The sequence below is a fragment of the Tupaia chinensis genome, unplaced genomic scaffold, assembly GCF_000334495.1.
Source record: "Tupaia chinensis unplaced genomic scaffold, TupChi_1.0 Scaffold000671_2, whole genome shotgun sequence".
NCBI classification, from domain to species: domain Eukaryota; kingdom Metazoa; phylum Chordata; class Mammalia; order Scandentia; family Tupaiidae; genus Tupaia; species Tupaia belangeri.
The window spans coordinates 165,432-191,262 of NW_006160194.1; the positions used below are offsets into that span (position 1 = coordinate 165,432).

General features: G+C 56.5%; 1 protein-coding gene across 1 annotated transcript in view; it reads left to right on the forward strand.

Annotated features, from left to right (window-relative positions):
- The window catches only part of TECPR2 (tectonin beta-propeller repeat containing 2), a 128,704-nt gene extending 109,589 nt beyond the window's left edge, over positions 1 to 19,115 (forward strand). The window contains 3 exon segments of the mRNA XM_014592218.2: positions 14,147 to 14,288; positions 14,727 to 14,876; positions 15,228 to 19,115. Of these exon segments, the coding sequence (XP_014447704.1) occupies positions 14,147 to 14,288; positions 14,727 to 14,876; positions 15,228 to 15,379 (444 nt within the window). The 3' untranslated portion in view covers positions 15,380 to 19,115.
- Positions 19,116 to 25,831: the final 6,716 nt, after the last annotated feature.

Sequence of the window (25,831 nt, forward strand, 5' to 3'; positions counted from 1 at the left end):
TCTCTGGTGAGTACATGTGCCCTATAGCCTATAGCAAAAATCTCTCTTAAAAAAAAAGTGACACTGGAGAATGCTCTCGAGAATGCCATAGACAAACCCTCACGGGTGCCGCAGTGGGATAGGACTTGCTGTGAGTTTACACCTCAAGGGTTTTTTAAGAGTTGTTCTGTTTTGTTTTTGCTATAGAGCACATGCACTTGCTGGAGAGACAGAGAGAGACAGAGTGAGAAATCACCCCCTAGGAGGAACGGCCATGCCACAGTCCCTTCTCATTCTCCTCTCAGGATCATGGGCACTCATGCACACATGCCCACCAGATCTGGGACTCGAACCATGGTCAACTACGTGGGAGTCCAGCAACATAACATTACACATCTGTTGGTCCCCACATCAAGGTCTTTAGGAAGTTCACACCTAGCAACACGAAGGTGTTCTCCAGAGAAGTACTGGTGAGAGCAAGCCCCAGCTCTCCCGCACACCCACTACCCCCTACCCCCCCAAACCACACCTGTCCTTGACTCCTCAACACAGACTGGGTCAGGGGGCTGTCTTCCCCGATACCCGGCCCTGCCGGGCGCTGCTCTGGGTTCTCTTCCTCCCGCACCCGCAGGCCGTGGGCCCGCTTCAACACTGAGCAGCCTTGCTCCCCACTGGCTGCAGTGAGTCTCATATCCCAAAGCCAGGCTCTGGATATGGCCGAGTTCCTGATGCTACGAGTTGTGGGGTGCTCTGACGCCTCCTCTTCCCTCCTGAATAAAAATGCTGGGCTGTCAGGGTGCCTCAGCCAGACCTCCCCCCCTCATCTGGGGCCTCATGTTACCTCCCTCTCCATTTCCTGGGGGGAAGTGCTAAGGCCGGGCTCCAGTGGCACAGCAGCAGCACGGAGCTTTGCAGAGCTGGACGCCACAGGGGAGAGCGGGCTCGATGCCCAGGTGGGCCGTAGGTGCTGTCTCGACCCTCGAGAATGGGATGGAGAATGTGGCGGGAGATCCTGTTGTAAGTGCAGTTTTAATTTTATTTATAGTTATTAATTTAAAATTTGCTAAAGGAAACATGTGCTCCAGAGAGACAGAGAAAATGAGAAAGCAAGCTGCCAGGTCTGAACTTGAACCACAGTCAGCCATGTGGGGAGTCCAGCACCTTAACCACCATGCTACCCACTAGCCCCAGATGGTGCTGTTTTGTCTTGCTCCCTCACTCTCTCATGAAATAAGTACATTTTAAGAGAAAAGAAAAGCACAGAATAACAAGTCAGTCTCATTTCTGGACACAGGCCTTTCTCACCGGAGCTGCTCCTGTGCAGCACGCGGCACCCCATCCTTGCAGCAGTGGGACTGCCTGTCCTCAGGCAGGGGTCACAGAGCTCTGCATCTCAGGACAGTACACAGAAGTGCCATTTGACAGTTTCTATTTTTTGTGCCTTGGGTTTCGTTTTTGTTTTTAAGTTCACTTCTTCCATGAGTGAGAGGAAGCATCCCCAGCAGGGCTTGTACCATGGTCCGCCCCGCCTCCTGCCAGCCCCGCATCATTGGCTAGGCATGCTCAGGGAGGTCTCTGGACCTGAGCTGGGAGCCAGCCAATGTGGGATTGCCTCGCAGAGCATCATGTTTGACCATCTGGCCCGACAGAGAAAGACGCACAGCCAGGCACCCCACAGGGTCCCATGCGCCACAGTCTGTCCCCAGCTCGGCCAGCCCTGATCGTGGGCACGCGCTTGCCAGGCGTGCAGAGGGAGGCCCCAGGCTCCACACCCCACACCTTTCCCATGCGTGTCCAGTTGTGGCATGATCGCACTGATGTCTGGCCCCAAGTCCCCACTTTCTAATGAGAGTTAGGAAAATGTCGCTGATTACCTGATTAGTGTCTTGGAGGTCTCCCTGTCCTTAAGGGAACTGTTACCAAGGAGGCCTTCTACCAGGGGTGAATTAGGAATGACATTAGTACAGTGACGTACTCTGTAACTCTTACACTTGATTTCACGGAGGAGTTTTTGTTCCCGTGAGAGATGCTCACAGTGCCTTGTTAAGTAAAAGTGTCAGTTGCAACAGCGTGTTTGATTCGGTCCTACTTCTATGTCGAAACGGTTTGCGCGCACATCGAAGTGTGTGAACGTGCACGGTGTCAGCAGTCCTTCGTCTGGGTGCTGCTCGCGGGGCTCCTCGGGGTGCACCTCCATGCCACTCGTCTTGCAGTGTATTTACATTCTTGTGAAGTAAGTAGTTCCTAACTGAATTAATCTGCTAGTGAGCGTCAGTCTTGGGGGAAAAAACGAACGTGCCCACAGCTCTGCATTGCTAGGTTATGTGTGACAGTGGAGAGGTGACTGATACGCACACAACGAGCTGGTGGGCGGTGACAAGTAGACATGCACCCGCCCTCGTGGTGGAGAGTTTGCATGCGGATTAGTACAGACACGGTAGGTAGCTAAGGCTGTGCCCTGAAAGGCCGTGTAGACCAGGCATGGAGCACCTTAGGAAAACTGCCGAGGACAGAGCAGACATGGACGACTTCCCGAGGGGTGTGGGAGGGCCCTCACCTGCTCAGCCACACCAGGAGGGTGGAGGGTGTGCGCCACACCCAGAGCCCTGCCCACCGCATGGCACCCTTGAGCGGAGCCCATTTTTGCTAAACCCACGGTAAGTTCAAAATGGTGGCACTGATATGGTTCTAATCTTGTGAAACAAAGCAATAAAATCTCATTAGAAGTCCAGAAGGACCAGCAGGTAGTGTGGTAGTTAAGGCACTGGACTCCCACATGGCTGACTGTGGTTCGAGTCCTAGACCTGGCAGCTTGCTTCTTTTTTCCCTTTCTCTCTTTCTCTAGTGAGCACATGTGTTCTATAGCAAATTTAATAATAATAATAATAAATAAAATTAAATAAACAATTCTTATTTTAGAAAAAGTCTCAAAGAAACTACAACAAAGATTACCATTTTTGATCAAGGGGTTGGGTGATTGTATTATAATATTTATCTCTTCCATATTTTCCCATCTGGGCAGGTTTTAAAAAAAAATATTTTATTAAGGGACCAGCAGTTGGCATAATGGCTACGTTGCTGGAGTCCCATGTAGTCGACTGCGGTTCAAGTCCTGGACCCGGTAGCTTAAATTCATGCCAGGCACATGTGTGTGCGTGAGAGGAGAATGGAGAAGGAATTGCAGCATGGCCATCCCCCAAGGGGGTGATTTCTCTCTTTCTTTCTCTGTCTGTCTTTCTGGCAAGTGTACATGCCCTATAGTAAAAACCTTTCAAAAAATTCATTTTATTAAACTTTATTTATTTAAAATTTACCAAAGAGGGACAGAGAGAGAGAGAGAGTGAAAATGCAAGACACCAGGACTGGGACTCGAACTGTGGTCAGCTCTGGGGGAGTCCAGGGCCCTTAACCACTATGCCACCTGCCCACCCACCCCCAATCTGGGCAGGATTGTTTTTTTGGAGAGGTTTTTGCTGTAGGACACATGCACTCTCCAGAAAGACACAGAGAGACAGAAAGTGAGAAATCGCCCCCAGGGGAGATGGACACGCTGCAGTCCCTTCTCCTCCATTCTCTCGGAATCTTGGGCATGCACGCACACATGCCTGGTGTGAGTTTAAGCCACCGGGTCCGGGACTCGAACTGCGGTAGACTATGTGGGAGTCCAGTGACATAGCCATTATGCCAACTGCTGGTCCCTGGGCAGGATTTTTTTTTAACGTCTATAATTAGGAGACAATTATGTATATTTTATAAAGCATCATCCTTTGTGGACCAGCCAGCATAGCCTGTCTCCCTCGGGGCTCCTCTCTGACCCCCAGATCATTTAGAGTGAACAGAAGACTTTGTAAACAGTGAGTTGTGAGTGAAGAAAGCATGACCTGGAGAAAGCAGGGTCCCTGGTATTAGTGGTCAATGACCAGGCCACGAGTCCTCCACCCCCTTGTCCTTGGGGCCCACAGTGTAGGCCCATTCTCAGCTGCCATGGAGGCACACACGAAACACTGACTCTTTTTTTAAATAGTTATTTTATTAACTTTTATTTGTTATTATTATTTTACAATTTGATCAGATAGTGAGAGAGAAAGTAAGAAAGCAAGCCACCAAGTCTGGGACTTGAACCACGGTCTGCCATGTGGGAGTCCAGTGCCTTTAACCACCATGCCAACTGCTGGCCCCACCAGTGGCTCTTAAAGGAGAAGTGGGCCCTGTGCTTCCAGAGTTGTGGCATATACCACGGTGCCAGCTGACTGGGAGCCACCAGGTCCTGAGAGGCCAGCCTCTCCCAAGAGGTGGTGTTGGTCAGGAACCTGGAAGGTGACAGGCCAGTAGGAAAGAGGAACAGCAGGTATCTTGCCTGTCCATGGATGCTGGTGTAGGACTCAGCCAAGGCGTGGCCATCGTTATCTTGCCACCCATACTGGCCACTGGGAAGCCTGAAGCCAGGCCAAGTGGCCTGGTCAGGCTGTGTCTGAGGAAGCCCGCTCAGAGGCTGTGGCTTGATTCTCGGACCAGCTGGGATGTCTTCTCCTGGGCAGGGGAGGGGCAGGAGGCAGCAGACGAGAGGAGTTGGCCAGGTGCTTAGAGCAGATAAAGGCGAGTCTAGCTGAATGACGGGGGTAGGATGGGTTTCGGGAAGACACAATGAATTGGCAGTAGATATACTGAATTTCAGGTGCCTGAAGGCTACCCAGGCCGGGCCATCCATTGCGGGACTGCTGTTTCCCAGAGTCTGGCAGGAGGTGAAGATGGTGGGGCCAGCAGCTCTCCGCCCAGTGGGCAACCTGTGAGCAGAGCAGAGCCCCGAAGCTGTAATACTCTAGGTTCTTGTGGGGGAGGAAGCCAGTGAACGAGAGGGAGCTGGGCCAGCCCCATGGCCTCATGGTTAAGGAAGCAGGATCCCGTGTGGCCAACGCAGTTCAAATCCTGGCCCCTGTGACATGGAAGACATGCCAAGCACGTGTGTGTGCCCAGGATCCCCCAGGATGGAGAAATGGGGAAGGGATTTCTCCCCAGTATGACCATGCCCCATTGGGGGCTGCTCACTCCCTCCCTCTGTGTCTGGCAAGCACACGCACCCTTGGGCAAGATCAGGAGGGAGAGAGAAGGAAGGAAAAGCAAAGCCCAGGAGAGTGCTGGGCCGGGTGCAGGAGCCCATGGGGCCAGGCTGGGCAGTGGGCTTCTGGGGGTCACCCTGTTTTCAGTCAAGTCCCAGCAGCCTTGTGGGCTCCTGTGGAGGCAAGATGTGAGAAAGGGCTGGAATTTCTGGAGCCACCTGGGGGGAGCCGTGTGCAGAAGGAGGTGGGTGCAGCTAGGCTGGGTAAGACACTTAGTTTAATCCAGTGTAGCCACAGTACTTCCATTTCAGCTGAGCGACAGTAGTTCCAAGTCACCACGGAGACACTTTGTCAGTGGTGTACTGAGTCTCAGGAAGTGGGTGTGCTTGCAGTGACAGCTCAGCCTCATTCCTGGTGCTCAGGGCCCACATGGACAGTGTGGCCCTGGGAACGTGGACGTTGAGGGCAAGGAGAGGGAGTTGGTAGGAGTGGGGAAGGGTGCCTCAAGGCATGCCTGGGGAGCTCTCTGGACCTGAGCTGGGAGCCAGCCAATGTGGAGTTGCTCTGGATAGAGCCTAACACGGCTGGGAAGGGTCAAACCCTTTTTTTTCCTTTTTCAGATTTTTTGCCATAGGTTAATTGCACCTGTTGGAGAGAGACAGAGCCAGAGGGAAATTGCCCCCAGGGGGATGGCCATGCCTGAATCCCTTCTTCACCATTCTCCTCTTGGGATTTTGGGCAGGCACACATATGTACCCGGTGTGTTTTTCAAGCCACCAGGTCGTGGAATAGAACGATGGAGTCAGCCACGTGGGATCCAGTGCCTTAACCACCACCAGCTGGCCCCACGTTGTTCCTGAGTAACTTCACAGCACCTCAGAACAAGCAAGAATACTTAGAAATGACAATACTCAGCACCCACGAGGTAAAATTGACATTGTTTGACACCCATTTGAAACTTACTAGTAACATACATGCTATGCAGTGAGGAGGGCAATCCGTCCCCAAGCGCTGACCCAGAGGCGATTCGGGGTTGAAGTTCATGGCCAGCCATGAACAGTTGTGGTAACTCCATGTTTCAGAAGCTAAAGGAAAATAAGCACATTACCTAGAAAAACAAAAGTAGGGGCCCTAGATAGTAGCATGGACGTCAAAGCAACTGGATCACACATGACCAACTGTGGTTTGAGTCCCAGACTAGTGGCATGAAAATCCCACTGAGCACATGTGTGAACATGCCCAGAATCCAGAGAGGAGCATGGAGGAGAAGGGACTGTGGCATGGTCATCTACCCTGGAAGGTGATTCCTCACTTTTTCTTTCTTTCTCTCTCTCTCTCTAACAAGCACATGCACCCTAAAGCAAACAAACAGACCTTGAGTCAGCCCCGTGACCTGGTCGTTAAGGGAGCCAGATGCCACATGGCCAGACATTCAGTTTGAATCTCAGCCCCAGCAGCTTCAGAAACACGCTGGGAATATGCATGCCTAAAACCCTGACAGTGTGGAGAAATGGAAGCGAAGAGGTTGTTGCATGACCACGCCGCACTGGGGTGCTCTCTCCCTCTCTTATGTCTCTCTGGCCAGTGCATACACCTTTTGGCAAAATTAAAAATAATAATAATGAAAAGAAAAAAGGAAAACTTAGGACCAACTCATTGGTGTGGTGGTTAAGGTGATTGGATCCACATGGCCAACTGTTCAGTTCAAGTGCCAGACCTGGCAGCTTGAAAAACACACCAGACACGTGTGTGTGTGCGTGCCCCAGGTCCCAAAAGGAGGGGCAAATAGAGAGCTGGTCGTGGTGTGATCATCCTCTGTGGAGCGATTTCTCACCTTCGTGTGCTCTCCTGCATGTGCATGCTCCCTCGCTCTCTCTAGTGAGCACACACACACCCTCTGGCAAATTAAAAAGAAAAATATTGAGTCAGCCAGTAGCATGGTGGTCTGAATATCATGTGGCCAGTTGTGTGGTTTGAACCCCAGACCTGGTGGCATGAGAAACACGCCATATGTGTACGTGTACGCCGTGTGCGTGTGTGTATCCGAAATCCCAAGATGAAAATAGATGATAGGGATTGTGGTGTGGTCATTCCCCGGCAGGATGTTCTATCATTTTCTCTCTCTGTCTCTTCTCTGTCTCTCATAAGCACACACATGCTGTAGCAAATTAATTTTTTTTTTTTTAAATTTTAAGCAAACAGTGGGTTGCCCTACATTGTATTGAGCATTGCAGAATGAACAGAAATGAGTGAAGCTGAGACAAGCAGATGACATAATGGTTACGTCACTGGATTCCCACCTAGTTGACCATGGAACTCCCATGTAGTTGACTATGGTTTGAGTTCTGGACCCAGTGGCTTAAATCTCACTCTGGGCATGTGTGTGTGTGTGCCCAAAATCCCAAGAGGAAAATGGAGAAGGAATTGTGGCATGGCCATCGCCCCTGGAGGGGGTTAATTTCTCCCTTTCTGTCTCTCTGTCTCTCTCTCTTTGATGAGTACAAAATCTCTTTTAAAAAAAAAAGAGGGAAAGAATTGAGTGAAGCTATCTCTAGATTGAGATAATAACCAAAATGAAAGGGTTTGATAGGTTATAGAAGCAACCATAGTAGAAATACAGACTACCAGCAGTCCCAGCTCTGGCCCCCTGGGCACTGTCGTGTTTGAACTGGGCCTTGCAGACTCGGTGGGCCTTTTTAGTGACCAACAAGTAGTTCGATTTGACCCAGTGTTTGTGACTGGAGAAAAGAGCCCTGACCTTGGCAGTCGAGGTTGGAAATAACTTTGAAAGATCTTCCTCCTCCATTTTCAGTCTTCCAGTGTCCGGCATTGCTGTTCAGAAGTTGGGGGCAGGGGGCCCAACCCCTGCTCCTTGGTCATTGACCCGCTTTCTCTGTGCGAAGGTCTGTAAGCGCTCTTCAGTGCTCCAAGCACAGGGACACTGTGCAGCGCCTTGCTGGGCCGTTTCCACCCTCTGTGCTAGAGGGCCCTTACCCTGGAGCCCCGCGCTCTGTCCTGTGGTTCCTGTCCCTCTGGTGGGGACCCTTTGCTGCCTCTACCTTTCCCATTTCTCTGTATGCTCCTGGTGGGATTCTCCCCTTTGAACTGTGAAGCTGCTAAGCTGAACTCTACTTTTCACATTTCCTATTTCCTGTACTTTTTTCCTACTTTCTAGAAAATGCCCTCAACTTTATTCCAACTTTCTATTAGGTGCCTTCGGTAGCAGAGTCTGTGTCCAGAAGCTCCTGCTTCGTGGTGGTACAGGTTCCTCCTGTCTGTGTGGCTTCTCCCGGCGTGAGCCCATGTCTCCCAAGCTGCTTGGTTTCCATCTCTCTCTTGTCTTACCATAGTGGAGGCTTTCCTTAGACAGCGGTGGTCCCTGCCTGGACGAGTGGGCAAGGCAGGGAGCCTGAGGGGAGTCCTGGCAGCAGCACGGAGCTCGTCGGCCCGCGGGTCTCAGACCTTGAGTGGGCTGGGCCATTGTGTTTGTGGGCTGGAGAGCTCTTGCTGCCATTGTGGTCAGCCTCCCAGGGCCTGCTAAGGCCTCGCCTCTCATCTGCCCACAACCAGCGTTCAGAATTCTGTGACTGTCCTTAGGAGATCTGATCCTCTCAGCCGTCACTCATGTTAGGGCTGCCTCGGCAGTGGTGGAAGGTTGGCTGTGTGTGTTCGTGCTGCTCTCATTGCCCAGAAGCCTCGTGGTTTTTCCAGAGCTCTGTAGGTGACTCTTGCACAGACCTGCGGCTGAGAACCGTGGGTGCCAGTCACCCCTTCCCACTCTGGAATCCCAGTGTCAAAACCTTGGGATGCCCACTGTCTGCCTCTGCTCCTCAGGGCCTCCTCGAGTGGTTGTCCTGCAGCTGGATCAGCACAGCACAGCCTGCTGTTAGGTGTGAGGTCTCCAGAAATGGTGGCTGATAGTTTTGGACATAACCAGTTCCACTTTGAGGCAGTTTGATTGCTTTGGACCACTTGCTATTTTTGTCTGCCTCCATGTGAACATCTGCTGTTTGTGAACTCCCTCCTCCTTCAAAACCTGTTCCAAAGGAACCCCTTCTCCGGGCTGTCAGACTCTGCGCCATTTCCCTCATTTTGGAAGGTTGTGTTTCCTACAAGACAGAGGGTGCAGGGCACCAGCAGGTGGTGTGGTGGATAAAGTGCTGGACATTCCCACATGGCCGACCACGGTTCGAGTCCTGGATCTGGTTGCTTTCTCTCCCCCCGCCCCCGAAATTAGAATAAATGAGTGAATGAATAAATAATTATTTTTTAAAAAGACAAAAGGTGCAGATGGGGTGCCGTGACCCCTGCAGCAGTCCCCGCTCAGTCTTTGACAAGTGGATCACCAGTGGTTAAAGCCAAGACCCAGGGAAGCCTGTTACCGGCCTAACACACGTGTGTCCCGGTAAACCCACATGGAGCCCTTTGCTGGTGTTCACTCATGGCCCTGGGGAGCAAAGTCTAGAGACCAACTCCAGGGACAGATTTGTCCCTTCTGTGTCACTCATCCAAAGGCCAGGCCCAGAAGCCACCTGCAGGAGCAGTCAGGGACAGGCAGAGGCTGCCTGCAGGAGTGGCGTGGAGCAGCTGTGGGGGAGCAGCTAGTGCCACTGGATCCGGTTTCTGCAGCCTTCCTGTCTCACAGCCGCGCCGAGCCCTGCTGCAGACTCAGCACAGCCCCCCGGCCGGTCTCAGTGACGGGCTAGGAGTGGACAGAAAGTGGGCACAGTTGGCTTCGCCAGCCCCTGTTCAGCAAGGACAGGATGTGCCAGCCAACCAGGACCTGTTCCTGTGGCCAGGATTGGTCTCCAGCCCTGTGCGTTCAACGCCCACCCTGGGTTCTCAGCAGCCCTGTGCAGGTCCTGTGGGCTGTGCCTTCCAAGTCTGCCCTCTCATCCTCCCCCAGCCTCTGCAGCTGCGGACGTCTCTGACAACAGGCCTCAGTTCTTGTCTCTCCACCTCCCACCCCACCCCTGCTCTGAACAAAGCCCCACCCTTCCCTCCGCCTGCAGGCCACGTCTACCCTGGGAGCCTCCGGCCCCACCCCTTGTCTCCTGTCCACCTGCTGGACCAGCTGGCCCCTCCTCCACTTGGGGTCTGGTCAGGGCCCACCTGACCTCTCTACCCCTTGGTGGTGTATTCTGTCGGCCCTTCTCTCCCCGTTCTGCGAGCTGGCATGGGTCCGTCCAGGCTGCGCCCGCCCTCCACAGAACCGCAGCTCCTGAGAGCAGACGGTGCATCGTCTGCTGTTGGCTTCCCAGCACCTCACACGGAGTATACTGAACAGGCCCAGTGACTGTGAGGCTTCAAGTGGATGTGTCCAGGAGAGCTAGGGCCACGGAAGTCCTGCCAGTGGGAGGGTGGCCTGGTGTCCATCCTCATGGCCTCACTGAGCAGGAAGAGATGAGCGATCTCCCAGCCTGGCAGCCTTCCCCTCTGCGGGCATCTCACCTGGCACTGTGGCGGGTGGTGGCTCTGAGAGGAAAGCCCGGTGCTGCCCTGCACCTGTCATGAAGGCCAGGCTCAGCCCTGCACCCATGGCCTGCTATGCTTGAGTCAGAGGATCATGGCTCAGACTCCTGGTAGCAGGCCATGGGCCCTGTCTTAACAGGCCGAGACACCTGCCTCACTGCCACACTGCCACACTAGCCAAGGGAAGGCGGGCGACACTTTCACAGTTTGTCTTCTGTCTGGAAAGGTTCCCAGGACTGCTCAGGTCCAAGAGCCCGTGGCTCTGGCACGCATGGGCATGTTCCATTCCCCCAGAGGCCTTGGTGGTCTCACATGAGAGGACACTGTGGTGTGTGTTGTTCAGCACGAGCTGAGTACAGCAGGGACACAGGCGTGTGGGCAGGTGGGTGCATCCTCTACAAGGCCTGCATGGGGCTTTCTCTCTGCGTAGCCCTTGCTTTGCAGGTTGATCGCAGGCCTCTCCTCACCCTCCCACCTGACCTCTTCATCCTCCATAGAACGGGGACTTGGCCTAGAGCAACCCTGCCCAGAACCTGTGCCTCTGAACCCCAGGTCTGGGATGGATATAAGTATAAGGTGTGGAAAGGGGGTTCTGCGGCCGAACAAGGGTGTACTACGCAAAGCTAGAGGGGGCGCGGTAAACCATAAGTGCCCAGTGCACCCAGTTCCAGCACAGCTGGGAGTGGGACGGATGCTGCTTGGGGGCTGCCCTGGCCCGGCTCCCTCCCCGCAGTGCCCGGTCCGTGATGCCGAGTGGGCAGCAGGCGGGGCGGTGTGCCCTGGGGCTGTTGGAAGGTGGCAGGTGTCAAGCTCCCTCTGTCTGTGCCAACGCCCTATCCAGGTCTGTCGAGGGCTGTGACACCCTCGCAGGCTGCTCGGGCAGCATGGTGCCAAGAGCACGTGGCCAGACTCCATGCTCCTTCCTTGACACCTCCACACACTCAGCTGCCGGAGAGCCCAGCCTCCACCCAGTGCCACCCCACTGGGCACCCACCTGCCCCTGGCGGCTGCGCGTCATTGTGGGAGTTAGCCTGTGCCCCCGCCCGGCTCCCCGCGCTGGCTGCCCTCAGCCTCACCCTCCTGCTCCCCGACTTCCCCGTGCTGGGCTCCCATGTGCAACGCTAGGTCCCACTTGAATGTGACCGAGGGGGGCCCTTCCCTGACAGGATTCTATGAGTGAAGTCTGCTCTCAGTCCTCTCCCACGTGGCACAGATGGGGACACGTGACACTGACCTGCGCTGTGTGCTCTGGGAGAGGCCTCCCAGCAGCTGGGCGCAGCAGCCCGCCCTGTAAGCGTGTCCACGGTGCCTGTGGGTGCAGGACATGCCACGGCCTCAGGGCCCGCCCAGTGCAGGGAGGACTGAATGCCGTTTAGGGGACAAGTGGCAGACAGGCCAGCGCAGGCTCAGGCCTCCTGTGATAACCGGGTAGTGATGGCCGCGCTTCCTGCCTCTCCACCTCTCCATCCTCCACGTCTCCACTGGGGGGGAGGGGGCCAGGAGACGCGGTGTCTCTAGGACCTTTCTTCCCTTCATCTGGCCAGCCCTGACCAGAGCTGCACATGGAGCGGGAGCCCCTGTGCCTGGCCCAGGGGGCCTGGAAAGTGCCTGGTTACAGCTGTCAGCACGTGCGGACAGAGCATGGTGAGGCCTGTGGTGTCACGGGACTCCCACCAACCCTGGCGAGTGGAGCACGTGGCAGGAGGGGACTGCAGTGTCCACTGGGGGTCCCACTCAGATCCAGTCCAAGCTAGCCAGGAGTTCAGGGCTCTAAGGCCATGGTTGCAATAGGCACACCGTGAGGTCCGGAAAAGCAGGTAGCTACGGGCAGCAGTGCACAGATAACCCTCAGGGCTTCAGTCACCCACCAGCCCTGCACGCCGCCACCCCGTCGGGAGGCCTTTTCTGAGGGCTGAGTGGCCCTGGGATAGACCAGAGCTGGTCAGTGGATGGCAGGTAGGACACTCACCAGATACAGCAGTGGGCAGAGGCCTGGTGAGGAAGGCGGGGTGGCCTGGCCTGTGCCATGCCCACCAGGAGGCCTTTCCTCACCAAGTTCTCCCATGACTCAGGCAGTGGGGTGTCACCTGCCCAGAGCCAGACAGGAGGAGGGCCCAGCCTTGATGGGTGTCAGGCCAGGTGGGCCTGGGCATGAGTGAGGCCAGCTGAGAGCAGGTGGCAGCATTTCCTGGGGTAAGGCCTTCCCTCCTGCATGGCTTCTACCGCATGTGTGACACCCTCGCAGCCCAGGGGCCACCTGGTGTTTCTTCTCACGTTAAACTAGACTCGCCACCTGTCTGTCTGCTGAAGCATTTGGGCTGTTGTCTCAAGGGACATCTCTCAATCTGGTTTGTCCGACATTCTGAGGATCATTTTTTTTTAAATCTTTGTTTAGGTTTTTGCCAGAGGGCTCATGTACTCATGAGAGAGAGACAGAGATAGTAAAAGGAAAAGTGATAAATCACTCCCCAGAGGGGATGGCCATGCTGCAATCCCATCTCCTCCATTCCCTTCCTGAGATTTTTGGACACACATGCACACACGCCCCGCTTGAGTTTCAAGCCACCAGGTCTGGGACTCAAACCATGACCAACCATGTGAGAGTCCAATGCCTCATCCAATACACCACCTGCCAGTCCTCTGAGGATGATTTAATGAGCTCACCCTTCCCTGTGAAGCTACACCAAAGGCAGGCCACTCTGCTACCCACCGTGCCACACCCATCCACACTGTGCACACCTGTCCACCCTGCACACACCTACATGCCATGGATACATCCACCCACCACACACACCTGCATGCCACACATAGCTGCCCTCCCCACACACACCTGCATGCCACACATAGCTGCCCTCCCCACACATACCTGCATGCCATGCACACCTGCACACACCTATATGCCGTGGACACATCTACCCACCATGCATATCTGCCTGCTCTGCACCGACCTGCATGCAATGCACACCTGCCCACCCTGCACATACCTGCCTACCATTTAAATGTCTGCATGCCACATACACACCTGTCTGCCCTGCACACCATGCACACACCTCATTCTGCACATACCTGCGCGCGCACACACACACTTGCCCATGCACATACCTACATGCCGTGCACACCTGCCCACTGAACACACACTTGCCTGCTTTGCACATACCTACATGCCATGCACACACCTGCTGACCATGCGTACACCTGCCCACTGTGCACACCTGCCCACCCTGCAACATATCTGCATGTTGCATACACACCTGCCCTCCATGCACACACCTGCACACTACACACACCTCACAATGCACATGCCTGCCTGCCCTGCACATACCTGCACACCATGCATACACGTGCCTGCCCTGCACACACCTGTACACCATGCACACACCTCACCATGCACACATCCGCCTGCCCTGTACACACACACCTGCACACCACACACACACCTCACCGTGCACACACCTCCACACCACACACACCTGCTATTCTGTACTGTGTGCCCACATTTGGAACCTGCTGCCCCTCCTGGCCCTGCCTGTGTGCTGCCTCCAGCCACAGCCTTGTGTCCACAACCTCCCGTTTTTCTGGTCACCAAGAGCAGTCACCTAGCACCTTCTTCCCTGAGGAAAGTCCCTTCTTGCTTCCAGCCGGCCGGGATCTCCTTGGTCAGCGTCCATTCCAGCCCCAACGACCAGATGCTGTGGGCACTTGACAGCAGGTGGAACGTGCATGTCCGTGTGGGGATCACTGAGGAGATGCCTGTGGGCACTGACTGGGAGCATGTGCCAGGTAGGAGCGAGCAGCCAGGGCTGCCAGCTGACGGGGTTGGTGGCCGCAGTCACTGGGGGCTGTCCTGCTCTCCTGCCTCCTAGCCCCATGGTCCGTGGTGCAGCTGCTGGCTACCCAGCAGCCACAGCCTTCCTGGTGGGTGTTTTGCTTTCTCCTGAGACAGTGTCAAACAAGTGTCCCCTGTTGGGTGAACCCTGGCCAACTGACATTCGCTTTTGTGGGAAGACATTGCTGGTGCTGCCAGGGGCTTCTCCAGCCCCACTAGAAGGCCACCCTTTTCCTTGACTCCCCTGCAAGGCTGGCCTGGAGCAGACTGCTCTGTGGCCACGTGGCTCATCGGTGGGTGAGGAAGTGTTGGGGAGCACAGCCCATGAGAGGGCTGGCCTGGCCTGGCCCAGCCTATAGGCAGGGATGCTGAGGCGGACTGTGTGCCTGCAGGGTTGCAGGCCTGCCAGCTGGCGCTGAGCACCAGGACCGTGTGGGCCCGCTGTCCAAACGGTGACCTTGCCCGACGGTATGGCATCACAGACAAAAACCCCGCTGGAGACTACTGGAAGAAAATTCCCGGAAATGCATCATGCTTCACAGGTAAGTCCAGGGTTGGGGGTTCGGTGGGGCTGAGGGCTGTGGACTCCCCTTGGGGTTTTCAGAGTTCTTGTGGACCATGTCGGCGGGGCCTCAAGACTGCTCCCGCTGGGCCCTGCTCTCCCAAAGCCAAGTCTGAGGACAAGGCCTTCCTGCAGGAGCCTAGCCCAGGGTCCTGCCCAGGGTGCAGCCAGAGGATTTGGGCAAGGACAGATACACTCGAGTGAGGGCATAAAGTACAGACCCGCCAGGTGGCGTGTCCTGCCCCCACGCTAGAGCACAGCTGGACCCACTCAGACTGCCCTTCCGCCCAGCTGCATGATTGACAGGTGTGACTGGCCCTTGTCCCTGCAGTGACTTCCTCAGATGAACTGTGGGCAGTGGGTCCCCCCGGCGCCCTCCTCCAGCGGTTGACGAAGACCTTCAGCCACTCACAGAGTACCCAGATGAGCAGCCAGGCACCCTCTCACGTGGAGGACCTGGAGGATGAGTGGGAGGTCATCTGAAGGAGCCCTGAGCCAGAAGCACTCAGGAAGTAGGAAGTACGACCTCTGTGCTGGACACAGGTGACCTCTGCGTCGCTTGCTGAGGATGCACCTCCTGGATCCTTGTCCAGATGCACCGGCCAGGTTGGACCCCCCACAGTTCCTTCCATCCGTGTTTGTTACGTCATCCTAGAGCCTTCAGCCTCCGCCGGGTGGCTGTGGCTGTGGCTGTAGCAGCAGCACCTTCAAAGTCTTGCCACCATCTCCAGGTGGGGACAGTGTAGTCACCTGTTGCATGCACACACATTCCCATGCTCTGCAGCCGTGTCCTCAGCAACAGCTGCAGGCCCCACTGGGAGGGACGTGGGGATCCTCTGTGGCAGGAAGTCCAAGCCAGATGCAGGGGACACACCTGAGGCACCACAGGTGCCCGGTCACCAGGACCATTTCCACATCACTATCCAAGAAAGCTGGTGCCGAGGGGGTGCTCCGCCTCAGTGGACGTGCTCGGAAATGGCTCCAGCTGCCGAGGCCTCCCGCTCCTCTCAGATCAGGCGCCAGTGCACATCCCATGCTGGACACCCAGGTGGGAGCCAGGCTATGTCTCAGATGTGGGGTGCCAGGGCGGACGGCACACACACACACACACCACACCACACCCCCGCCAGCATCCAGGGCAGGCTGCCTGCCCCCGCAGAACACGCTTCAGCCACAGCAGGAAAGGCCGGCGATGCCGACCGCACAGGAGGGCGTCTGTGTTGGGGCGGTGGCACAGGGTGGTGCCTCGGGGCACAGGAGCTCGGCCCAGGGCTGCCTCAGACTGGGAGGGACTTGTAGCTCAGGCTGCTGTGGACGTCGGGAACCAGGCACACCCTCGAGGAGGGCTCTACTAATTATTGCCTTTTCTGTTTGTTGTATTACAAACCTGCAAGATACCTCATTTGAAATCAGTCTTACAGATTTGGAGATGTATTTTCTGAAGAGAGCGGAAGGCCTTTTGTTTCTTCCCATGGTGTATGCTGAGCCATCCTGCCCCCCCTGTGGCTCCAGAGGAGGGGGTATCCCCAGCATGTCCCCCATGTAGGCTGCTCGCTGCTGGCGCTCCAGGTTGGTACCCAGCAGGTGGAAACCAGCATCTGCTGTCGGGCAGCAGTCCATGGGGCCACGGCAGTGCCCACTCTCCCACTGGCCTCGGCTTTAAGAGCAGGCTGCCTGGCCCATCCCGCACCTGCTGTCCTCCCCTCCTGGCAGCAGCTCCAGGACAGGACTCCAGGCTGGCTGCTGTTTTTAGCCTCCTCTGGCCCCACCCAGGCACTCACTGCCTGTTTTCCACTGAGTGAGTGTCAAGGAGCTCCCAGGCCACAGGTGTGAGCCATAAAACAGGTTCTCGGACAGGGCCTGGCCCGCCGAGAAGGTGGAGGGCTTCCAGGTCTAAGCGGGGTGAGTTGCTAACATCCCTGCTATTACTTTGCACTACACTTCTGGATCCCGGTTTTTAGAAGTTCGGTGGCAGCAGAGGCATTGCCGGCTGGGTGCTCCTCTCCTGCCTACGTCGCGCCTTGCCCGGCTCCCCCTGGATGGCGAAGCTCTCCCAGACCCATGGAACTCGAGTGCAATTAAACCCACGTTGGTACTGGGACCTACTCTGAGCTTCAGTGCTTTGTACAACTTCCCTTCTGGTTTCAATCCGCAGTTGTGCTTAGAGACAGTGCAATAAGGTAGACTTCTGAGCTGTGAGGTGGCCTCAGCGATGCCCGGGGGCTGCGTGCCCCCTGCCCGGAGAACCAGCTCCTGACCTAGCCCAGGTGACCCTCAGTGGGGAGTGGCCCCCCTGGAGTTGGACACACCCCATGGTAGCCCTGGGAGACGTCCTGAGGCGAGGCGGCATGTGGGCAGGCTTTGCAGGCGACCTGTTCCTGGGTCTGTGTCCTGCTGACAGACAGAGCCACGTACCAGAAAGTCTTTCCTGGAAAGTAACACGCACAGGGTCACATCCTGGACAGGGCTCTGTGAAGCAGGCAGCCACCTGGGCAGAAAACAGCCTCAGGGCGAGAATTAGCGAGGCCATGCAGTGGACAAAGGAAACGTGCACCCAGGGAACTCCTTCCTGCTCGTGGGTAGGAGACCGACAGCCTGCAGACTCGGTCTTTCCAGAGGGACGTACAGGCTTAACTCAGTTTCAGTCAGAACGGAAGCAGGGGCAAACTCACGAAATAACATTAGTGCCCACAGACAGCTCCTGGCTACCAGCATTCTCCAGGCTCTCAGAGCTTCACGTCCCTTTACAAGAGCCCTTGAGGTAGCCCCATGAGACTCGGAGTGCTCAAGTGTCCTTGCTCGAGGGCACACAGGATTGAGGCCAAGGGTGCCCAGGGAGCTAGCACAGTGATGGAGGTGTTGCAGGTGTGGGGAAGCAGGAAGGAGGGTCTCCCAGCTGGGGTAGCCACTGCTCGGTAGTGGGCAAAGCAGTAATAAATGGCTTAAGGAACCCCCAACTAGGGAGGAGCGCGATGTGATTTCGGGGCAGTGTGGGCTCTGCGCTCAGAAGCTGTGGGCAAAGCCACAGAGGAAGATCAGACATAAAGTTAGAAAAGGAAATAATTGCAACAGACGTGACACTGATGCCCAGTAACTACCTTAGAACCACATACAGGCGGGACCTAAGACTCAAGGCAAAGGAGGTGAGGCCTGGGACAGAGGCAAAAAGACCACGAGTCCCAGAGGGGTGCTCCGTCCACCACCAGAGTGCCACGCACAGCCCTGTGGGCGAGGCCTGCAGCGCTCACGCCACAGCCCCACCCCAGAAGTCAGGACCAGCCCTGGGGTGGGGGCAGTGTACACTCAGCCTTGTTGGTTGGGAAGTGTGGAAAGCACCCTGCCATCTGGGAAGGGCGACATCGCACGAGCACCCTCCTCTTGTACACAGCTATAACAAAGCACGTGTGTGGAGACGGCCGTGGCCTTGCCCTGCACATGCGCATCGAGTCCGTGTGCCATCCCTTGGGTGTGGTCATGGTGACGTGGTTTTTGTGGGGAGTCATTTGCGAATGAAGGGGGTAGTCTCGACATTGGGCTGTGGAAGGACTGAGCTTGCCTTACTTCCAGGGGACACAGGCAGGGCAGGAGAGGAGCTCTCACACCGTGACAAGGCTCTGGTCCCAGTGGTGGCCTATAGTGTGTACTTTTTTGTATCTTTTAAATTTTGAGCCATGTAAATGTATTATTTATTCCAGAAACAAATAAAAATTACATTTTAGAAACTCAGCTCTAACATTAACTCTGTACGATAGCAACACCAGTTGAATCAAATGGTCACAAAGTGGGGACCAAATGGAGGCACAGTGCCAACAGAGGACACTGCGCTGGCCCACGTAGGAAAGGCCTGGGTTCAAGTCAGACCTCCCTGAACGCACTGGACACACACGTGGGGGTGCATCCTGACGTGTAGACCCAGCTGGGGAGGCTATGTCTCTGTCCTCTGTCTCTCACTCTTAGAAATAGCACAAAGTAAGCACAAAGACTTCTTAAAAGCCATATTTACAAAATGTTTTATAACACCAAGAATCTCATGCTCTGTACCAAGGTCAAAAAGACCACATGGTGTGTGGTCAGATTTTGTGTCTGTACAACACGATCCAAAAAAACCCGTAATATACTTACATGTGCACAGAGCCAATGAAGAAAAGTGCACCAAAATGCCAGCGGCACTGGTCTGGGTGCCGTGTTGGCAGCTAGCCGGTCCCTTTACTCGCCGGATGGGCGCGTCAGCCCCTCTGGGGACCACAGTGAGGGAAGCAGGCAGTGTCCATGGCCCGCCACCCTGCCTGGTTGCACAGCCACGTGCTCTACAGTAAACATGAATTTCTACACATACATTTTTTTTTTAAAGATTTTTTGCTGTAGGGTGCATGTGCACGAGAGAGAGGGAGGGAGCAACCACCCCCGAAGGGATAGGCCTGCCATAAGCCCTTCTCCTCCATTCTCCTCTCGGGATTTAGGGCCCACACGCACACACACCTGATGTATTTTAAGCCACTGGGTTCAGGACTTGAACCGCGGTTGACTACGTGGGAGTCCGGTGATGTAACCATTACGCCATCTGCTGGTCCCCAGCACTACGCCCCTTTGGGAAAGGTTTCTGCCTTCACCACTATTGTGACTGAGGGGTGCAGACATCCGTCCTGACTCATCAGAGTACGCACGCAAAGCCTGTGCGTGTTGGCACGTGTACATCACACCTCCCTTCGACAGCGTCAGGGCAGAGCTGGGCATTGCAGCTCCCTCACCAGCTCTCACACCCCTCGAAACAAGCTCCAACGGGGGCGTCTCACCCTCTCAACGTTCAGGAGCACGCCCTTGTCTCTAACAAGGCAACAGGAAGCAGCTCTCGGTACAGGGTTTGTCAGTTGGAATCAGAAGGGAAAATCACAGAACAAATCAGAGGAAAAGGAGTACTGGAGCCTGGCCCTGTGACCTGATGGTTACGGAGCCGGATCCATGTGGCAGACAGCAGTGCAGACCTTGGCCCTGGCAGGTCGAAACATGCCAGCCATCGTAGCCTGAATCTCAGCCCCGGTGGTGCCCAAAATACCAACAGGATGGAGAAATGGAGGCGTGTGACCAACCATTGGGGGTGCTCTCTCTGTCTCTGGGGAACCATATGCCCGCTGACAATTACAAAAAGAAAGGGAGTACTGGGATGAACTTGGTCTGCACAGGGGTGCAGCAAGGACTGGCACCAGGCGGAGGGGGCCTCACAGCAGCCAGGCAGGAGCCAGGCAGGTAGGGTCCTCCCAAGACCAAGGGAGGGGCCAGATGTTGGCCCACCCTCATGGCCACCTTCCCCAGACTGGCCTCTTCAGCACTAGGCATGTGGTCAGTGCCCTGGGAGGCAGGGACAGCTCCTCGATGCTTTTGTTGTGCCAAGGGGACCCAGCCTTCACTGTCCCTAACAGCACCTGGGGTAGATTCTGGCCCCTGAGCTCTGAACTGGGGTCAAGGGTTGGAGCCCTAGGGAACACTGGGACCCACGTAGGTGTGGGCCAGACAGAACCGCCAGGGCCAGCTTCCCACAGACCCATCCAGCCTGCTTTGGCCCAGAAGGAAGTGACTTGCCCTGGGCAGGGCTGCCGCCTCTGAGTAGCCATCAGGCCACCTGCCAGCAGCCAGGCGCTGAGCCGGCACCGCCGGGATCCTGCCCTGGGCCCAGCTCTCTGGCCCCCTGGTCCCCTCTGGGTACCCTGAGTCCCAGGGCAGAACTGCAGTCCCTGCTGCCCTCCCGTGGCTGAGGAGGTCCAGGGGACTGATAAGCCACACATGGGGGCCCTGCCCTCCCTCTGGCCAGGAGGGCCCACAGATAACAGCCAGATCATCTGCTCAGCCAGTGCCAGATCAGGCCTCCTCTGCTGCCACGGGGCTGGCTTGGCCTCTGTCCCTGAGCCAGTTTTCCGGTCCCTCCCACACAAATCATTGACATCAGGGGGCCGTGACCTAGGTCGCCCCCTCCTGCCCTTCCCAACTGGGGCACGGGGGCATAGGTCATCCTCATGGGCCACAGAGACACACGTTGAACTACAGGACAGCCATTCTGAGAGCCGCTTCCTGGTCACCCCAAACTAACCACCCCACCTGGGCCCCAAGACCTGTCTCTGTGCCTTTTTCAGGGGCCTCCTGCTAGGGTGCCTCTAAATCCCAAAAGAACCCCACCCTGAAGACCAAGACCAGCCCAGGTGCCCCCCCCCCAGCCTTTGATGCCTATGAGTCCGTGTGCCATCCCTTGGGTGTGGTCATGGTGACGTGGTTTTTGTGGGGAGTCATTTGCGAATGAAGGGGGTAGTCTCGACATTGGGCTGTGGAAGGACTGAGCTTGCCTTACTTCCAGGGGACACAGGCAGGGCAGGAGAGGAGCTCTCACACCGTGACAAGGCTCTGGTCCCAGTGGTGGCCTATAGTGTGTACTTTTTTGTATCTTTTAAATTTTGAGCCATGTAAATGTATTATTTATTCCAGAAACAAATAAAAATTACATTTTAGAAACTCAGCTCTAACATTAACTCTGTACGATAGCAACACCAGTTGAATCAAATGGTCACAAAGTGGGGACCAAATGGAGGCACAGTGCCAACAGAGGACACTGCGCTGGCCCACGTAGGAAAGGCCTGGGTTCAAGTCAGACCTCCCTGAACGCACTGGACACACACGTGGGGGTGCATCCTGACGTGTAGACCCAGCTGGGGAGGCTATGTCTCTGTCCTCTGTCTCTCACTCTTAGAAATAGCACAAAGTAAGCACAAAGACTTCTTAAAAGCCATATTTACAAAATGTTTTATAACACCAAGAATCTCATGCTCTGTACCAAGGTCAAAAAGACCACATGGTGTGTGGTCAGATTTTGTGTCTGTACAACACGATCCAAAAAAACCCGTAATATACTTACATGTGCACAGAGCCAATGAAGAAAAGTGCACCAAAATGCCAGCGGCACTGGTCTGGGTGCCGTGTTGGCAGCTAGCCGGTCCCTTTACTCGCCGGATGGGCGCGTCAGCCCCTCTGGGGACCACAGTGAGGGAAGCAGGCAGTGTCCATGGCCCGCCACCCTGCCTGGTTGCACAGCCACGTGCTCTACAGTAAACATGAATTTCTACACATACATTTTTTTTTTAAAGATTTTTTGCTGTAGGGTGCATGTGCACGAGAGAGAGGGAGGGAGCAACCACCCCCGAAGGGATAGGCCTGCCATAAGCCCTTCTCCTCCATTCTCCTCTCGGGATTTAGGGCCCACACGCACACACACCTGATGTATTTTAAGCCACTGGGTTCAGGACTTGAACCGCGGTTGACTACGTGGGAGTCCGGTGATGTAACCATTACGCCATCTGCTGGTCCCCAGCACTACGCCCCTTTGGGAAAGGTTTCTGCCTTCACCACTATTGTGACTGAGGGGTGCAGACATCCGTCCTGACTCATCAGAGTACGCACGCAAAGCCTGTGCGTGTTGGCACGTGTACATCACACCTCCCTTCGACAGCGTCAGGGCAGAGCTGGGCATTGCAGCTCCCTCACCAGCTCTCACACCCCTCGAAACAAGCTCCAACGGGGGCGTCTCACCCTCTCAACGTTCAGGAGCACGCCCTTGTCTCTAACAAGGCAACAGGAAGCAGCTCTCGGTACAGGGTTTGTCAGTTGGAATCAGAAGGGAAAATCACAGAACAAATCAGAGGAAAAGGAGTACTGGAGCCTGGCCCTGTGACCTGATGGTTACGGAGCCGGATCCATGTGGCAGACAGCAGTGCAGACCTTGGCCCTGGCAGGTCGAAACATGCCAGCCATCGTAGCCTGAATCTCAGCCCCGGTGGTGCCCAAAATACCAACAGGATGGAGAAATGGAGGCGTGTGACCAACCATTGGGGGTGCTCTCTCTGTCTCTGGGGAACCATATGCCCGCTGACAATTACAAAAAGAAAGGGAGTACTGGGATGAACTTGGTCTGCACAGGGGTGCAGCAAGGACTGGCACCAGGCGGAGGGGGCCTCACAGCAGCCAGGCAGGAGCCAGGCAGGTAGGGTCCTCCCAAGACCAAGGGAGGGGCCAGATGTTGGCCCACCCTCATGGCCACCTTCCCCAGACTGGCCTCTTCAGCACTAGGCATGTGGTCAGTGCCCTGGGAGGCAGGGACAGCTCCTCGATGCTTTTGTTGTGCCAAGGGGACCCAGCCTTCACTGTCCCTAACAGCACCTGGGGTAGATTCTGGCCCCTGAGCTCTGAACTGGGGTCAAGGGTTGGAGCCCTAGGGAACACTGGGACCCACGTAGGTGTGGGCCAGACAGAACCGCCAGGGCCAGCTTCCCACAGACCCATCCAGCCTGCTTTGGCCCAGAAGGAAGTGACTTGCCCTGGGCAGGGCTGCCGCCTCTGAGTAGCCATCAGGCCACCTGCCAGCAGCCAGGCGCTGAGCCGGCACCGCCGGGATCCTGCCCTGGGCCCAGCTCTCTGGCCCCCTGGTCCCCTCTGGGTACCCTGAGTCCCAGGGCAGAACTGCAGTCCCTGCTGCCCTCCCGTGGCTGAGGAGGTCCAGGGGACTGATAAGCCACACATGGGGGCCCTGCCCTCCCTCTGGCCAGGAGGGCCCACAGATAACAGCCAGATCATCTGCTCAGCCAGTGCCAGATCAGGCCTCCTCTGCTGCCACGGGGCTGGCTTGGCCTCTGTCCCTGAGCCAGTTTTCCGGTCCCTCCCACACAAATCATTGACATCAGGGGGCCGTGACCTAGGTCGCCCCCTCCTGCCCTTCCCAACTGGGGCACGGGGGCATAGGTCATCCTCATGGGCCACAGAGACACACGTTGAACTACAGGACAGCCATTCTGAGAGCCGCTTCCTGGTCACCCCAAACTAACCACCCCACCTGGGCCCCAAGACCTGTCTCTGTGCCTTTTTCAGGGGCCTCCTGCTAGGGTGCCTCTAAATCCCAAAAGAACCCCACCCTGAAGACCAAGACCAGCCCAGGTGCCCCCCCCCCAGCCTTTGATGCCTATAGGCCAGGGAGGGCGAGTGCCCCCCCCCCCAGCCTTTGAAACCTATAGGCCAGGTAGGGAGCTCAAGCATGGCTGCGTCACCTCCCCAGCCCAGGGGGCTCGGTGGGGTTCCAGTCACCAAAGGGACAGTTGTAGATCTAGGGAGGAAGAGGAGGGGACCTAGCCCTGGCCTTGGGCAGAGGGCTGACCCAAAGGATGGTGTGGGGGCTGGGGAGACATGGCAGTGGGTCTCTGACAGGTGAACAGCTTTCTAGGCAGAGCTGCTGGGACATCCCGGCCCATGGGCCCACTGTCTCCTCAGGCCAACCCCCAGGAACCAGAGGCCCACAGCTCTGGTCTCCTCAGGTCTCCACTTCTCGAATCCCGCAAAGGGAAGATCGCCCCCACTCGGGTGGCATCCCTGATCTGAGGACCGAGACGGCTTAAGGACTGGAGGAGCCCTCTGGCCCAAGGGTGGGCTCAGGAAGGTGTCAGAACCACAGCTGCCAAGAGCCAAGGTCAGAGCAGCCATGTAGCTGGCCCAGGATGCACCGCAAGGGGGAAGTGGAGCCCACACACTCCGGAGTCCAGGTCAGTGGGCCGTGCCTTGTCCTCTGCGCCCCCCCCACCCAGGGCACCACCTCCTCAGCCCCACTAACCAGGTATGGAGGTCACATCCTGAAAGTTTCAGGGCTGCTAGGAAGCTTGGGTATGGCCCAAAGCCCTTTGAAGACAGATGAGAAAAAGGAGGCCCAAACAGAAGTGTGTCCAGTCACCACTGACACCCCTGGGGTGGGTGGCAGCTCCTGGACTCCTGGCAAGATCTACCTCAGCCTTTCCCCACCCCTCCCTCCCGTGGACCAGCACCCTGGACTAAGCACTGCCACCCAAAGCCTCTTCCACCAGGCATGCTCCCCTCAGGGATGCGGGTGGGCAGGCGGGCAGTGGTGCCCTGGTCACTGCGCTCCTGGCAGGACATCACGGCCCTCAGGCCTGACTGGTATGGGTTAAATTTCACAGCACATCAGGGCTCTCGGGCAGGCCAACTGGCCACCTCCCTGGTCCTAGCTCAGCCAGAGCCCCTTGGCCTGAGGACCAGTGTCCTCGTTAACAGGTGGAACCCTTCCTCAGACATGGGCTCTCCAGCCCATCAAGAAGCCTGAACAGAGGAGGAGCCATCACCTCTTAGCCAGCCTGGGCAGAGGGCAAGCCTGGAGGAAGGCGGGTGGGCAGCTGGGGCAGGGCCTGGGCAGCAGCTGCAAGGGCAGAAGTGAGGCAGGGTCCCTAACTGCTGATAACCAAGGAGGAGCTGGCTGCACCCACCGGGGTGGGTTAGGCTCAGGCCCAAATCCAGCCACAGTTCTGCCCAGCCCTCCCTGCCCTCAAGATCAAGCCAGAGCCAGCGCTGGCGCCTGCTGAGGGACCCAGAGCCTGCTTCTCTGCTTCCAGGCCTCTGCACATGCTGCCCCTGCTTCAGTCCCCACCCTGCTCAGCTCAGCTGGCACCCCTGCTGGGACACCTTCCTGTTCCCAGACCTTCACTCTGGCTCACTGTGGGAGGCTTGTCCCCACCCATTTCTGGGGTTGGCAGTGGGCTGGGAGTGGCCAGGCCCAGTGGGGCGGCAGGCCCAATGGAACAGCCCGGCCCAGTTGCACCCACAATGCCGGCAGCTTGGAGCCCGCCCGACAGTCGCGGCCCAGCCTCTAAAGCACGTGACAGACGAGGCGGAGATTCTGCTGTACTGAGATCGATGTATGTAAAGTTCCCAGTACAACGCTCTGAAAAAGTTCTGTCCCCAGATCCAGCGCTGAGGGTGCCCCGGGGCTACCCTTTGCCCGTGAGGTCCAACGGCTGCAGGAAAGGTGGGAGCGGCAGCTCATCCAGGGCTTCGGGGAAGCGGCCGGGCGAGATGGCGGTGACCAGCACCTGCATGGCACGGGCGAAGAGCGAGGGCGGCGCC